Consider the following 15,555-nt stretch of genomic DNA (forward strand, 5'->3'; position numbering starts at 1 on the left):
TGAGACGGTGACCCTGTTATAACCTCTAGATGAGACGGTGACCCTGTTATAACCTCTAGATGAGACGGTGACTCTGTTATAACCTCTGTAGATGAGACGGTGACCCTGTTATAACCTCTAGATGAGACGGTGACCCTGTTATAACCTCTAGATGAGACGGTGACTCTGTTATAACCTCTGTAGATGAGACGGTGACCCTGTTATAACCTCTGTAGATGAGACGGTGACTCTGTCATAACCTCTGTAGATGAGACGGTGACCCTGTTATAACCTCTGTAGATGAGACGGTGACCCTGTTATAACCTCTGTAGATGAGACGGTGACTCTGTCATAACCTCTGTAGATGAGACGGTGACCCTGTTATAACCTCTGTAGATGAGACGGTGACTCTGTCATAACCTCTGTAGATGAGACGGTGACCCTGTTATAACCTCTAGATGAGACGGTGACTCTGTTATAACCTCTGTAGATGAGACGGTGACCCTGGCGGGGGTGCTGGACAGACTGACCCCTCACCTGGCCCAGATCAAGGTGCTCCACAAGGTGTTCTGTACGGGTGTGGCAGAGGTCCCCCCTGAGACCCCTAACGTGGTGCGGGCCTCACACCTGCTCAACACACTGTACAAGGCTATCATAGAGTACGACAGCGTGGGAGAGGCATCCCAACAGGCCGTGAGTGTTTGTGTTTACATGTCTGTGTCTGTGAGTGTGACCGTGTCTGTGTCTGTGAGTGTGTCTGTGAGTGTGTCTGTGAGTGTGTCTGTGAGTGTGTCTGTGAGTGTGTCTGTGAGCGTGTCTGTGAGCGTGTCTGTGAGCGTGTCTGTGAGCGTGTCTGTGAGTGTGTCTGTGAGTGTGACCGTGTCTGTGAGTGTGACCGTGTCTGTGACCGTGTCTGTGGGTGTGACCGTGTCTGTGAGTGTGTCTGTGAGTGTGACCGTGTCTGTGAGTGTGACCGTGTCTGTGACCGTGTCTGTGAGTGTGACCGTGTCTGTGAGTGTGACCGTGTCTGTGAGTGTGTCTGTGTCTGTGAGTGTGACCGTGTCTGTGGGTGTGTCTGTGAGTGTAACCGTGTCTGTGAGTGTGTCTGTGAGTGTGACCGTGTCTGTGAGTGTGACCGTGTCTGTGAGTGTGACCGTGTCTGTGAGTGTGACCGTGTCTGTGAGTGTGTCTGTGAGTGTGACCGTGTCTGTGAGTGTGTCTGTGAGTGTGACCGTGTCTGTGACCGTGTCTGTGAGTGTGACCGTGTCTGTGAGTGTGTCTGTGAGTGTGACCGTGTATGTGAGTGTGACCGTGTCTGTGAGTGTGACCGTGTCTGTGAGTGTGACCGTGTCTGTGAGTGTGACCGTGTCTGTGAGTGTGTCTGTGAGTGTGACCGTGTCTGTGAGTGTGTCTGTGAGTGTAACCGTGTCTGTGAGTGTGTCTGTGAGTGTGACCGTGTCTGTGAGTGTGACCGTGTCTGTGAGTGTGACCGTGTCTGTGAGTGTGACCGTGTCTGTGAGTGTGACCGTGTCTGTGAGTGTGACCGTGTCTGTGAGTGTGACCATGTCTGTGAGTGTGTCTGTGAGTGTGACCGTGTCTGTGAGTGTGTCTGTGAGTGTGACCGTGTCTGTGACCGTGTCTGTGAGTGTGACCGTGTCTGTGAGTGTGACCGTGTCTGTGAGTGTGACCGTGTCTGTGAGTGTGTCTGTGAGTGTGACCGTGTATGTGAGTGTGACCGTGTCTGTGAGTGTGACCGTGTCTGTGAGTGTGACCGTGTCCGTGAGTGTGACCGTGTCTGTGAGTGTGTCTGTGAGTGTGTCTGTGTCTGTGGCCGTGTCTGTGAGTGTGACCGTGTCTGTGAGTGTGTCTGTGTCTGTGAGTGTGACCTTGTCTGTGAGTGTGACCGTGTCTGTGAGTGTGTCTGTGTCTGTGACCGTGTCTGTGAGTGTGACCGTGTCTGTGAGTGTGACCGTGTCTGTGAGTGTGTCTGTGTCTGTGAGTGTGACCTTGTCTGTGAGTGTGACCGTGTCTGTGAGTGTGACCGTGAGTGTGTGTGTGACCTTGTCTGTGAGTGTGTGTGTGTCTGTGACCGTGTCTGTGAGTGTGTTTGGTTTCGTGCATGTCTTTGAGTGAGAGTTAATAAACTCCAAACAGCCAGGTGTGTAACTGTCTAACTACCCTGACCTCTGACCTAGGTGGCTCTGTTATTCTCTCTGTGGACAGAGACAGTCAGACCATACCTAGAGATCGTGGATGAATGGATCGTTCATGGTCACCTGTTTGACCCCGCTAAAGAGTTCATCATTCAGAGGTATGGAACAAGCCTCGCTTCTGGCCATGTCATGAAAATATTTAGGCACTCAGGGTACATGGGCCGGTGATGAAGGCTCTCTTTGCATGTCCTGACAGTGTTGGGTGTCATCTGTCGTCACCCTATTCGCTATATAGTGCACTACTTTAGACCAGAGCCCTATTCCCTATATAGTGCACTACTTTAGACCAGAGCCCTATTCCCTATATAGTGCACTACTTTAGACCAGAGCCCTAGTCCCTATATAGTGCACTACTTTAGACCAGAGCCCTATTCCCTATATAGTGCACTACTTTAGACCAGAGCCCTAGTCCCTATATAGTGCACTACTTTAGACCAGAGCCCTATTCCCAATATAGTGCACTACTTTAGACCAGAGCCCTAGTCCCTATATATTGCACTACTTTAGACCAGAGCCCTATTCCCTATATAGTGCACTATATACCAGAGCCCATAGGGAATAGTGCACTACTTTAGACCAGAGCCCATAGGGAATAGTGCACTACTTTAGACCAGCGCCCATAGGGAATAGTGCACTACTTTAGACCAGAGCCCATAGGGAATAGTGCACTACTTTAGACCAGAGCCCATAGGGAATAGTGCACTACTTTACACCAGAGCCCATAGGGAATAGTGTACTACTTTAGACCAGAGCCCATAGGGAATAGTGCACTACTTTAGACCAGAGCCCATAGGGAATAGTGCACTACTTTAGACCAGAGCCCATAGGGAATAGTGCATTTCAGGGAATAGGGTGCCATTTTAGAGACATATTATATGTCTGTTAGTTGATCCTATTTTAACACTGAAAAGGCTTTTTCCAAAATGAGAATATCCATGTGACATGGCTCCATACGACATGCCTCTTCAAATTCTGAATTGAATAAAACAACCAGGTTTTCAATGTGGTTTTTATGATATGATTTGTATATAAAAGCTCACATAGTACAATGTACAGTGTCTGTAATGGAATAAACATGGTATAAATGAATGTAGACCTTCATAAAGTGGGGGGTACCAAGATGGAGGCGTGTTGGCTTCAACACAGCACCCCCTATATTAGTCATCTAGTGTGTATATATAAATCAATGGTCCTGACCCCTACCTTGTCTGTATCTCCCAACCCAGGAACAAAGACGTACCAGTGAATCACAGAGACTTTTGGTATGCCACCTACACCTTGTACAGTATCTCCGAGACGGTGGAGAGCGAGGACAAGCTGAGTGACGCAGCCAGCGGGAGCAGCGCAGGGGAGCAGGGATCGAAGTCTCAGCTCACCATGGTGTCCTTCCTCAAGCCGGTCCTCAAACAGATCATCATGGCTGGGAAGAGCATGCAGCTCCTCAAGAACCTGGACTGTAAAGAGGCTGAGCAGACCGATGGCTCCACTAGAGGTCAGTGTTGGTCTATAGAGGCTGAGCAGACCGATGGCTCCACTAGAGGTCAGTGTTGGTCTGTAGAGGCTGAGCAGACCGATGGCTCCACTAGAGGTCAGTGTTGGTCTATAGAGGCTGAGCAGACCGATGCCTGCACTAGAGGTCAGTGTTGGTCTGTAGAGGCTGAGCAGACCGATGGCTCCACTAGAGGTCAGTGTTGGTCTATAGAGGCTGAGCAGACCGATGGCTCCACTAGAGGTCAGTGTTGGTCTATAGAGGCTGAGCAGACCGATGGCTCCACTAGAGGTCAGTGTAGGTCTGTAGAGGCTGAGCAGACCGATGGCTGCACTAGAGGTCAGTGTTGGTCTGTAGAGGCTGAGCAGACCTATGGCTCCACTAGAGGTCAGTGTTTATCTGTAGAGGCTGAGCAGACAGGTGGCTCCACTAGAGGTCAGTGTTGGTCTATAGAGGCTGAGCAGACCGATGGCTCCACTAGAGGTCAGTGTTGGTCTATAGAGGCTGAGCAGACCGATGGCTCCACTAGAGGTCAGTGTTGGTCTATAGAGGCTGAGCAGACCGATGGCTCCACTAGAGGTCAGTGTTGGTCTATAGAGGCTGAGCAGACCGATGGCTCCACTAGAGGTCAGTGTTGGTCTATAGAGGCTGAGCAGACCGATGGCTCCACTAGAGGTCAGTGTTGGTCTGTAGAGGCTGAGCAGACCGATGGCTCCACTAGAGGTCAGTGTAGGTCTGTAGAGGCTGAGCAGACAGGTGGCTCCACTAGAGGTCAGTGTTGGTCTATAGAGGCTGAGCAGACCGATGCCTGCACTAGAGGTCAGTGTTGGTCTGTAGAGGCTGAGCAGACCGATGGCTCCACTAGAGGTCAGTGTTGGTCTGTAGAGGCTGAGCAGACCGATGGCTCCACTAGAGGTCAGTGTTGGTCTATAGAGGCTGAGCAGACCGATGGCTCCACTAGAGGTCAGTGTTGGTCTATAGAGGCTGAGCAGACCGATGGCTCCACTAGAGGTCAGTGTTGGTCTGTAGAGGCTGAGCAGACCGATGGCTCCACTAGAGGTCAGTGTAGGTCTGTAGAGGCTGAGCAGACAGGTGGCTCCACTAGAGGTCAGTGTTGGTCTATAGAGGCTGAGCAGACCGATGCCTGCACTAGAGGTCAGTGTTGGTCTGTAGAGGCTGAGCAGACCGATGGCTCCACTAGAGGTCAGTGTTGGTCTGTAGAGGCTGAGCAGACCGATGGCTCCACTAGAGGTCAGTGTTGGTCTATAGAGGCTGAGCAGACCGATGGCTCCACTAGAGGTCAGTGTTGGTCTATAGAGGCTGAGCAGACCGATGGCTCCACTAGAGGTCAGTGTTGGTCTATAGAGGCTGAGCAGACCGATGGCTCCACTAGAGGTCAGTGTTGGTCTGTAGAGGCTGAGCAGACCGATGGCTCCACTAGAGGTCAGTGTTGGTCTATAGAGGCTGAGCAGACCGATGGCTCCACTAGAGGTCAGTGTTGGTCTGTAGAGGCTGAGCAGACCGATGGCTCCACTAGAGGTCAGTGTAGGTCTGTAGAGGCTGAGCAGACCGATGGCTCCACTAGAGGTCAGTGTTTATCTGTAGAGGCTGAGCAGACAGGTGGCTCCACTAGAGGTCAGTGTTGGTCTATAGAGGCTGAGCAGACCGATGGCTCCACTAGAGGTCAGTGTTGGTCTATAGAGGCTGAGCAGACCGATGGCTCCACTAGAGGTCAGTGTTGGTCTATAGAGGCTGAGCAGACCGATGGCTCCACTAGAGGTCAGTGTTGGTCTATAGAGGCTGAGCAGACCGATGGCTCCACTAGAGGTCAGTGTTGGTCTATAGAGGCTGAGCAGACCGATGGCTCCACTTGAGGTCTGTAGCTTGTCTGTAGTTCATCTTTAGCTGGTCTGTAGCTTGTCTGTAGTTCATCTTTAGCTGGTCTGCAGCCGGTCTGAAGTTCATCTTTAGCTGATCTGTAGCTGTTCTGTAGTTCATCTTTAGCTGGTCTGTTGCTGGTCTGTAATTGGTCACCAGGCTAGTGTTTCTAGTGCAGAGTGTGGTACAGAGAGATGTGTTTGAGAAGGGAGACAGGGGAGTTTGAGTACTGCTTATGCCTGAAAAACACAGTTTGTGTTTTTCAGAATATACAGTATTATGGAACCATAAAATTGTTCCTATCATCCCTAAGCCTTGAGCTATAATCTAGCGAAGCATGGCCGTATGGTACAAAACACCTGCTTTCTGCTTGGGTTCCTAATGTTCTGTGTTTTAGATACTTTCTGCTTGGGTTCCTAATGTTCTCTGTGTGTTTTAGATGCTTTCTGTTTGGATTCCTAATGTTCTCTGTGTGTTTTAGATGCTTTCTGTTTGGATTCCTAATGTTCTCTGTGTGTTTTAGATGCTTACTGCTTGGATTCCTAATGTTCTCTGTGTGTGTTAGATGCTTACTGCTTGGGTTCCTAATGTTCTCTGTGTGTTTTAGATGCTTACTGCTTGGATTCCTAATGTTCTCTGTGTGTTAGATGCTTACTGCTTGGATTCCTAATGTTCTCTGTGTGTTAGATGCTTACTGCTTGGATTCCTAATGTTCTCTGTGTGTTTTAGATGCTTACTGCTTGGATTCCTAATGTTCTCTGTGTGTTTTAGATGCTTACTGCTTGGATTCCTAATGTTCTCTGTGTGTTTTAGATGCTTACTGCTTGGATTCCTAATGTTCTCTGTGTGTTTTAGATGCTTACTGCTTGGATTCCTAATGTTCTCTGTGTGTTAGATGCTTACTGCTTGGATTCCTAATGTTCTCTGTGTGTTTTAGATGCTTACTGCTTGGATTCCTAATGTTCTCTGTGTGTTTTAGATGCTTACTGCTTGGATTCCTAATGTTCTCTGTATGTTTTAGATGCAGAAAGGAAGAGCTTGTACACTCTTTTTCTGGAGTCTGTTCAGTCCCGCCTCCGTTGCCGGGTCGACTCCCCCGTGGATACGGTCACCGAGCAACAGGCCACTAAGCAGAGCCTGATCAAGATGCAGTCGATTGTAGCTCAGCATCTACAGATGGATGACATACATGACCCTCTACTGGCCATCAACTTCGCCAGGTGAGTGGAGGAGAGTATACTTGGAGCGGGGTAGGGACCGAGGCGGCGTGGGATAGGGATGAAACATTTCCAAGATGGCGTAGCAGTGGGGATGTCTGTTTTGATTGTCTTGTCCCGTCCCTTGTATACATCGTTTTTCTTCGTATATATTTTTAAAATATTTTTTTATCTCATTTTCCATCTACGGACTGAACATACTCTCCTGCAACCCGCCTCACGCAATGTGGTATGGATCTGCTTTTGAACCGGAACCCCTTCAGGAGCTAGCCAATAACTAGATAGTAGTTAGCCTGGAGCTAGCCTCAAACTAGGCCCATCTCCCAGCTAGCCGAAGAGATTCCTTCAAGCAATCCTTGTGCTTCAATTATCTCTTTTGCCAATTGGCCTGGAACCTCAGCCCCGCTGATTCATCACAACTGGTCTACCGAGTTAACCGTCCGAGGGTTTTCTGTCCTGAAGCAAGCGCCAGTTAGCCTGGAGCTAGCCTCGAGCTAGGCCCTTCTCCCGGCTAGCCAAAGAATTCCATAAGATAATTCCTGGGCTTCAATACCTCTTTTGCCAATTGGCCTGGATCCTTTGCTGCCGACAAGGAGCCCCGCCTATCCATCACGACTGGTCAGCCGACGTGACCGCCCGAGGGGGTTTCAACAGACTCTCCCGTTGCGACGTCCCCCTGAGGCCCATCTACTAGCCTTCTGATAGCCCCGTTCTGCTAGCTGTCTGAATCACCGTGTCTCCAGCTCGCCTAGGTACTCACTGGACCCTATGATCACTCGGCTACACATGCCTCTCCCTAAAGTCAATATGCCTTGTCTGTTGCTGTTTTGGTTAGTTATTTTTGTCTTATTTCACTGTAGAGCCTCCAGCCCTGCTCATTATCCCTTAGCTAGCCCTTATGTTCCACCCCCCACACATGCAGTGACGGCACCTGGCTTAAATGGTGCCTCTAGAGACAAAATCTCTCATCGTCACTCAATGCCAAGGTTTACCTCCACGGTATTCACATCCTACCATATCTTTGTCTGTACGTTGTCTTGAATTTATTATTCCGCGCCCAGAAACCTGCTCCTTTTACTCCCTGTTCCAAACGTACTAGACAACCAGTTCTTATAGCCTTTAGCTGTACCCTCATCCTACTCCTCTGTTCCAAACGCACTAGACGACCAGTTCTTATATCCTTTAGCCGTACCCTCATCCTACTCCTCCTCTGTTCCAAACGTACTAGACGACCAGTTCTTATAGACTTTAGCTGTACCCTCATCCTACTCCTCCTCTGTTCCAAAATCACTAGACGACCAGTTCTTATAGCCTTTAGCCATACCCTTATCCTACTCCTCCTCTGGTGATGTAGAGGTGAATCCGGCCCTGCAGTTCCTACCTCCACTCCCATCCCCCAGGCGCTCTCATTTGTTGACTTCTGTAACCGTAAAAGCATTGGTTTCATGCATGTTAACATTAAAAGCCTCCTCCCTAAGTTTGTTTTATTCACTGCTTTAGCACACTCCAACCCAGATGTTCTAGCCGTATCTGAATCCTGACTTAGGAAGGCCACCAAAAATCCTGAATTGTCCATCCCTAACTAACATTTTATGACAAGATAGAACTACCAAAGGGGGCGGAGTTGCAATCTATTGCAGAGATAGCCAGCAGAGTTCTGTCTTACTATCCAGGTCTGTACCCAAACAATTTGAGCTTCTACTTTTAAAAATCCACCTTTCCAGAAACAAGTCTCTCGCCGTTGCCGCTTGTTTATAGACCCCCTTCAGCCCCCAGCTGTGCCCTGGACACCATATGTGAACTGATTGCCCCCCATCTATCTTCAGAGTTCGTACTGTTAGGTGACCTAAACTGGGATATGCTTAACACCCCGGCCGTCCTTCAATCTAAGCTGGATGCCCTCAATCTCACACAAATCATCAAGAAACCTACCGGGTACATCCCTAAATCCGTAACCATGGGCACCCTCTTAGATATCATCCTGACCAACCTGCCCTCAATACACCTGTGCTGTCTTCAACCAGGATTTCAGCGATCACTGCTTCATTGCCTGAGTGCACACTGGGTCCGCGGTCATACGACCACCCTCGTCACTGTCAAATGCTCCTAAAACACTTCAGCGAGCAGGCCTTTCTAATCGACCTGGCCCGGGTATCCTGGAAGGATATTGACCTCATTCCGTCAGTTGAGGATGCTGGTTATTCTTTAAAAGTGCCTTCCTCACCACCTTAAATAAGCATGCCCCGTTCAAAAAATGTAGAACTATGAACAGATATAGTCCTTGGTTCACTCCAGACCCGACTGCCCTTGACCAGCACAAAAACATCCTGTGGCGTTCTGCATTAGCATCGAATAGCCCCCACGATATGCAACTTTTCAGGGAAGTCAGGAACCAATATACACAGGCAGTTAGGAAAGTTAAGGCTAGCTTTTTCAAACAGAAATTTGCTTCCTGTTGCACTTATTCCAAAACACTTATTAAATGTTTTGGGACACTGTAATGTCCATGGAGAATACGAGCACCTCCTTCCAGCTGCCCACTGCATTGTGGCTAGGAAACACTGTCACTACCAATAAATCTACGAAAATCGATAATTTCAATAAGCATTTTTCCGCAGCTGGCCATGCTTTCCATCTGGCTACCCCTACCCTGGCCATCATCTCAGCACCCCTGCAGCCACTTCAACACTCTACTCAGCAAACTGGATGTAGTCTATCACAGTGCCACCCGTTTTGTCACCAAAGCCCCATAATCTACCCACCACTACGACGTGTACACGCCGTTGGCTGGCCCTCACTACATATCGGTCGCCAACCCCACTGGCTCCAGGTCATCTGTAAGTCTTTGCTAGGTAAAGCTCCGCCTTATCTCAGCTCACTGGTCACCATAGCAACAACCACCCGTAGCACATGCTCCAGCAGGTATATCTCACTGGTCATCCCCAAATCCAACACCACCTTTGGCCAACTTTCCTTCCAGTTCTTTGCTGCCAATGACTGGAACGAATTGCAAAAATCACTGAAGCTGAAGACTCATATCTCTCTAACTTTAAGCACCAGCTGTCAGAGCTGCTTACCGATCACTGTACCTGTACACAGCCCATCTGTAAATAGCCCATCCAACAACCTCATCCCCATATTATTACTTACCCTCTTGGTCTTTTGCACCCCAGTATCTCTTCTTGCAGATTCATCATCTGCACATCTATCACTCCAGTATTAATGCTACATTGTAATTATTTTCGCTACCTCCCCCTTTCTACATTTGAACACTGTGCATAAATAGAAAAATCTTTATTTTCTATTGTGTTACTGACTGTACGCTTGTTTATTTGTGTAACTCTGTATTGTTGTTTGTGCTGCACTGCTTTGCTTTATCTTGGCCAGGTCACAGTTGTAAATGAGAACTTGTTCTCAACTAGCCTACCTGGGGGCGGCAGGGTAGCCTAGTGGTTAGAGTGTTGGAAATCTGTGTTACAATCTGTCGTTCTGCCCCTGAACAGGCAGTTAACCCACTGTTCCTAGGCCGCCATTGAAAATAAGAATTTGTTCTTAACTGACTTGCCTAGTAAAATAAAGGTGAAATAAAATACAAATTGTTCAAAAGACCAATTAGTGGAAAAACTATAATTGAATTAAAATATCTTGATTATGTTAAGTTTTAGCTTGTTTGGTGGCTCCAGAAAGAGTAACCCAGCTCTGGTAACTCCTAATCCCCCCCACCAGGCTGTACCTGGAGCAGAGTGACTTCCACGAGAGGTTCTCAGGCGGTGACGTGATCGTGGACCGTTCGTCTGAGTCGGTGACGTGTCAGACATTTGAGCTGACGCTGCGTTCCTGCCTCTACCCACACATCCAGAAGAGATACATTGAGTGCTGTGGCAACCTCATGACCACCCTGAAGAAGGACTACAGGTAAACTCAATACATCTGTCAGTCAGTACTCTGTCTCATGTCTCTAGTCCTCCAGGTGTCTGTCAGTCAGTACTCTGTCTCATGTCTCTAGTCCTCCAGGTGTCTGTCAGTCAGTACTCTGTCTCATGTCTCTAGTCCTCCAGGTGTCTGTCAGTCAGTACTCTGTCTCATGTCTCTAGTCCTCCAGGTGTCTGTCAGTCAGTACTCTGTCTCATGTCTCTAGTCCTCCAGGTGTCTGTCAGTCAGTACTCTGTCTCATGTCTCTAGTCCTCCAGGTGTCTGTCAGTCAGTACTCTGTCTCATGTCTCTAGTCCTCCAGGGCCAGGTATTCATTCTTCCCTTGTACTTCATTCATCAATTAAGGTGATTGAAACATACCAGGTACCGTATCATTGAGTGGGTATAGGCTTCATCCCAAATGACACGCTGTTTCCTATATAGTGCACTACTGTTGATAACTATTTCCTATATCAGGGCTGCCCAACCCTCTTCCTGGAGATCTACCGTCCTGTAGGTTATCAGTCCAACCCTCTTCCTGGAGATCTACTGTCCTGTAGGTTATCAGTCCAACCCTCTTCCTGGAGATCTACCGTTCTGTAGGTTTTCAGTCCAACCCTCTTCCTGGAGGTCTACCGTCCTGTAGGTTTTCAGTCCAACCCTCTTCCTGGAGATCTACTGTCCTGTAGGTTATCAGTCCAACCCTCTTCCTGGAGATCTACCGTCCTGTAGGTTCTCAGTCCAACCATCTTCCTGGAGATCTACTGTCCTGTAGGTTTTCAGTCCAACCCTCTTCCCGGAGGTCTACTATCTTGTAGGTTTTCAGTCCAACCCTCTTCCTGGAGATTTACCGTCCTGTAGGTTTTCAGTCCAACCCTCTTCCTGGAGATTTACCGTCCTGTAGGTTTTCAGTCCAATCCTAATTTAACACACATGATTCTACTAATTAGCTGCTCAACAAGACCTTAACTAGCTGAATCAGATATGCTAAATTAGGATTGGGCTGATAACCTACAGGACAGTAGATCTCCAATAAGATGGTTGGGCTGCCCTATAAAGTGCACCACAGCCCTATTGGCCCTGGTCAAAGTAGTGCACTATATAGAGAATATCGTATCAATTGGGACTCATTAATAGTTCCATAACCTTTAACCCCCAGACTGCTGAGGTCCCCCAGTATGACTTCTACAGCTGTTATAGGCCCTATACTCACCCTAACCTTTAACCCCCAGACTGCTGGAGTACCTTCAGGCCATGAGGAACTACTTCCTGTTGGAGGCAGGAGACACCATGTATGACTTCTATACAGCCATCTTTGATAAGGTCCTGGAGAAGGAGAGCTGGCAGCAGCTGGCGTTCCTCAACGTTCAACTGCAGGAAGCTGTGGGACAGCGGTGTCCAGAGGACAGCAGCAGGTACTGCAACACAACCTCCTCACACTGACTGGGCTCTCATTGGTTACACCCCACACTGACTGGGCTCTCATTGGTTAGCCTTTGCTCTGGTTTTGAGAGATTTCAGAGTTGATAGGCTAACTGATCACACAGGATGTAATATCAACAATAGTGATAGGCATATAGTTGTGATGTTTTTCCATTTTGATGGCATTGAATTTATTGTCACAATAAAGTAATAGAAAAATGTCTGTTTTCCAGGTTGTCCATCTTCCTGGAGACGATAGACCCAGTCAGAAAGAAACAGCCGATTAATAATCTGGATGGTTTGACCCTCAGTTACAAGGTGAGTCTCCTACCAACCTTATCCACATGATAACAGGTTGGCTGTGGTAGAAACAGACTTAATAATCTGGATGGTTTGACCCTCAGTTACAAGGTGAGTCTCCTACCAACCTTATCCACAATACTGATAACATTTTCGCTGCAGATCCGACTTTTCCCTGACAATTTTTTCGCCGGATTAAAGGTCCCGAAGTTTCTTCTTTCTGTGGTGTCCTTCCCTTCACGTTTCTGTGGTGTCCTTCCCTACACGTTTCTGTGGTGTCCTTCCCTTCACGTTTCTGTGGTGTCCTTCCCTTCACGTTTCTGTGGTGTGCTTCCCTACACGTTTCTGTGGTGTCCTTCCCTTCATGTTTCTGTGGTGTCCTTCCCTTCACGTTTCTGTGGTGTCCTTCCCTTCACGTTTCTGTGGTGTCCTTGCCTTCACGTTTCTGTGGTGTCCTTCCCTACACGTTTCTGTGGTGTCCTTCCCTTCACGTTTCTGTGGTGTCCTTCCCTTCACGTTTCTGTGGTGTCCTTCCCTTCACGTTTCTGTGGTGTCCTTCCCTTCACGTTTCTGTGGTGTCCTTCCCTACACGTTTCTGTGGTGTCCTTCCCTTCACGTTTCTGTGGTGTCCTTCCCTTCACGTTTCTGTGGTGTCCTTCCCTTCACGATTCTGTGGTTTCCTTCCCTTCACGTTTCTGTGGTGTCCTTCCCTTCACGTTTCTGTGGTGTCCTTCCCGTCACGTTTCTGTGGTGTCCTTCCCTTCACGTTTCTGTGGTGTCCTTCCCTTCACGTTTCTGTGGTGTCCTTCCCTTCACGTTTCTGTGGTGTCCTTCCCTTCACGTTTCTGTGGTGTCCTTCCCTTCACGTTTCTGTGGTGTCCTTCCCTTCACGTTTCTGTGGTGTCCTTCCCTTCACGTTTCTGTGGTGTCCTTGCCTTCACGTTTCTGTGGTGTCCTTCCCTACACGTTTCTGTGGTGTCCTTCCCTTCACGTTTCTGTGGTGTCCTTCCCTTCACGTTTCTGTGGTGTCCTTCCCTTCACGTTTCTGTGGTGTCCTTCCCTTCACGTTTCTGTGGTGTCCTTCCCTACACGTTTCTGTGGTGTCCTTCCCTTCACGTTTCTGTGGTGTCCTTCCCTTCACGTTTCTGTGGTGTCCTTCCCTTCACGATTCTGTGGTTTCCTTCCCTTCACGTTTCTGTGGTGTCCTTCCCTTCACGTTTCTGTGGTGTCCTTCCCGTCACGTTTCTGTGGTGTCCTTCCCTTCACGTTTCTGTGGTGTCCTTCCCTTCACGTTTCTGTGGTGTCCTTCCCTTCACGTTTCTGTGGTGTCCTTCCCTTCACGTTTCTGTGGTGTCCTTCCCTTCACGTTTCTGTGGTGTCCTTCCCTTCACGTTTCTGTGGTGTCCTTCCCTTCACGTTTCTGTGGTGTCCTTCCCTTCACGTTTCTGTGGTCTCCTTCCCTTCACGTTTCTGTTGTGGCCTTCCCTTCACGTTTCTGTGGTCTCCTTCCCTTCACGTTTCTGTTGTGGCCTTCCCTTCACGTTTCCTTCGTGAAAGTTTTTCCGAGTTATGTTTTTTCTAGTTTTTTTGACGGGGTATTTTCTTTAAACAGTTTTTACATAGTTCAAATCAAATTTTATTTGTCACATGCGCCAAATACAACAAACCTTACTTACAAGCCCTTAACCAACAGCGGTTAAGGGCTTGTAAGTAAGCATTAAGGTTTGTTGTATTTGGCGCATGTGACAAATAAAATTTGATTTGAACTATGTAAAAACTGCATACATAAAGCCAACAAATAAAAAACATTTCAGCCTGCAGGTAGAAAATATCCTGATAAAAATAAATGTCCTATAAATCACATTGGCTACACATGGCCTTCTTGCAACCAACTTGAAACATTGTATCTACTATTAACCTAGGTCAAACCTGAAGCTTGTGGAAGTGAAGTTGCAACATTGTATCAAATATTCTGGGCCCTCAGAGCTTCCTGCTCCAGTGAGATCAGGACAGACACAGCTGTAGACTATTTGATCAAGGGATAAGAAGCAGTGGTCGACTTGAGCAGGAGTTCAGCGGAGTAGAACTTGACTTCCGGCGCCGACAGAGATGGCCGCCTCGCTTCGCGTTCCTAGGAAACTATGCAGTTTTTTGTTTTTTTACGTGTTATTTCTTACACTAGTACCCCAGGTCATCTTAGGTTTCTTTACATACAGCCGACAAGAACTACTGAATATAAGATCAGCGTCAACTCACCATCAGTACGACCAAGAATATGTTTTTCGCGATGCGGATCCTGAGTTCTGCCTTACAACCAGTGTAACCGAGTGGATCACATGCAGCGACCAAAAAAAAAAAAAAAAACGACTCAGAAAAAGAGGGAAACGAAGCGGTCTTCTGGTCAGACTCCGGAGACGGGCACATCGTGCACCACTCCCCAGCATTCTTCTTGCCAATGTCCAGTCTCTTGACAACAAGGTTGATGAAATCCGAGCAAGGGTAGCATTCCAGAGGGACATCAGAGACTGTAACGTTCTCTGCTTCACGGAAACATGGCTCACTGGAGAGACGCAATCCGAAGCGGTGCAGCCAGCGGGTTTCTCCACGCATCGCGCCGACAGAAACAAACATCTCTCTGGTAAGAAGACGGGCGGGGGCGTATGCCTTATGGCCAACGTGACATGGTGTGATGAAGGAAACATACAGGAACTCAAATCCTTCTGTTCACCTGATTTAGAATTCCTCACAATCAAATGTAGACCGCATTATCTACCAAGAGAATTCTCTTCGATTATAATCACAGCCGTATATATCCCCCCAAGCAGACACATCGATGGCTCTGAACGAACTTTATTTAACTCTCTGCAAACTGGAAACGATTTATCCGGAGGCTGCATTCATTGTAGCTGGGGATTTTAACAAGGCTAATCTGAAAACAAGACTCCCTAAATTTTATCAGCATATTGATTGCGCAACCAGGGGTGGAAAGACCCTGGATCATTGTTACTCTAACTTCCGCGACGCATATAAGGCCCTGCCCCGCCCCCTTTCGGAAAAGCTGACCACGACTCCATTTTGTTGATCCCTGCCTACAGACAGAAACTAAAACAAGAAGCTCCCACGCTGAGGTCTGTCCAACGCTGGT

General features: G+C 48.2%; 1 protein-coding gene across 1 annotated transcript in view; it reads left to right on the forward strand.

The window, feature by feature from the left end:
• Nucleotides 1-12,428, forward strand: part of LOC121846637 (gamma-tubulin complex component 5-like) — a gene marked incomplete at its 3' end in the record, with an annotated part of 28,696 nt that extends 16,268 nt beyond the window's left edge. The window contains 7 exon segments of the mRNA XM_042322799.1: nt 470-672; nt 2,175-2,290; nt 3,419-3,684; nt 6,581-6,779; nt 10,503-10,691; nt 11,921-12,103; nt 12,344-12,428. Coding sequence (XP_042178733.1) covers nt 470-672; nt 2,175-2,290; nt 3,419-3,684; nt 6,581-6,779; nt 10,503-10,691; nt 11,921-12,103; nt 12,344-12,428 — 1,241 coding nt within the window.
• Nucleotides 12,429-15,555: the final 3,127 nt, after the last annotated feature.

This window comes from Oncorhynchus tshawytscha, linkage group LG06, assembly GCF_018296145.1.
Source record: "Oncorhynchus tshawytscha isolate Ot180627B linkage group LG06, Otsh_v2.0, whole genome shotgun sequence".
Taxonomy (NCBI): Eukaryota; Metazoa; Chordata; class Actinopteri; order Salmoniformes; family Salmonidae; genus Oncorhynchus; species Oncorhynchus tshawytscha.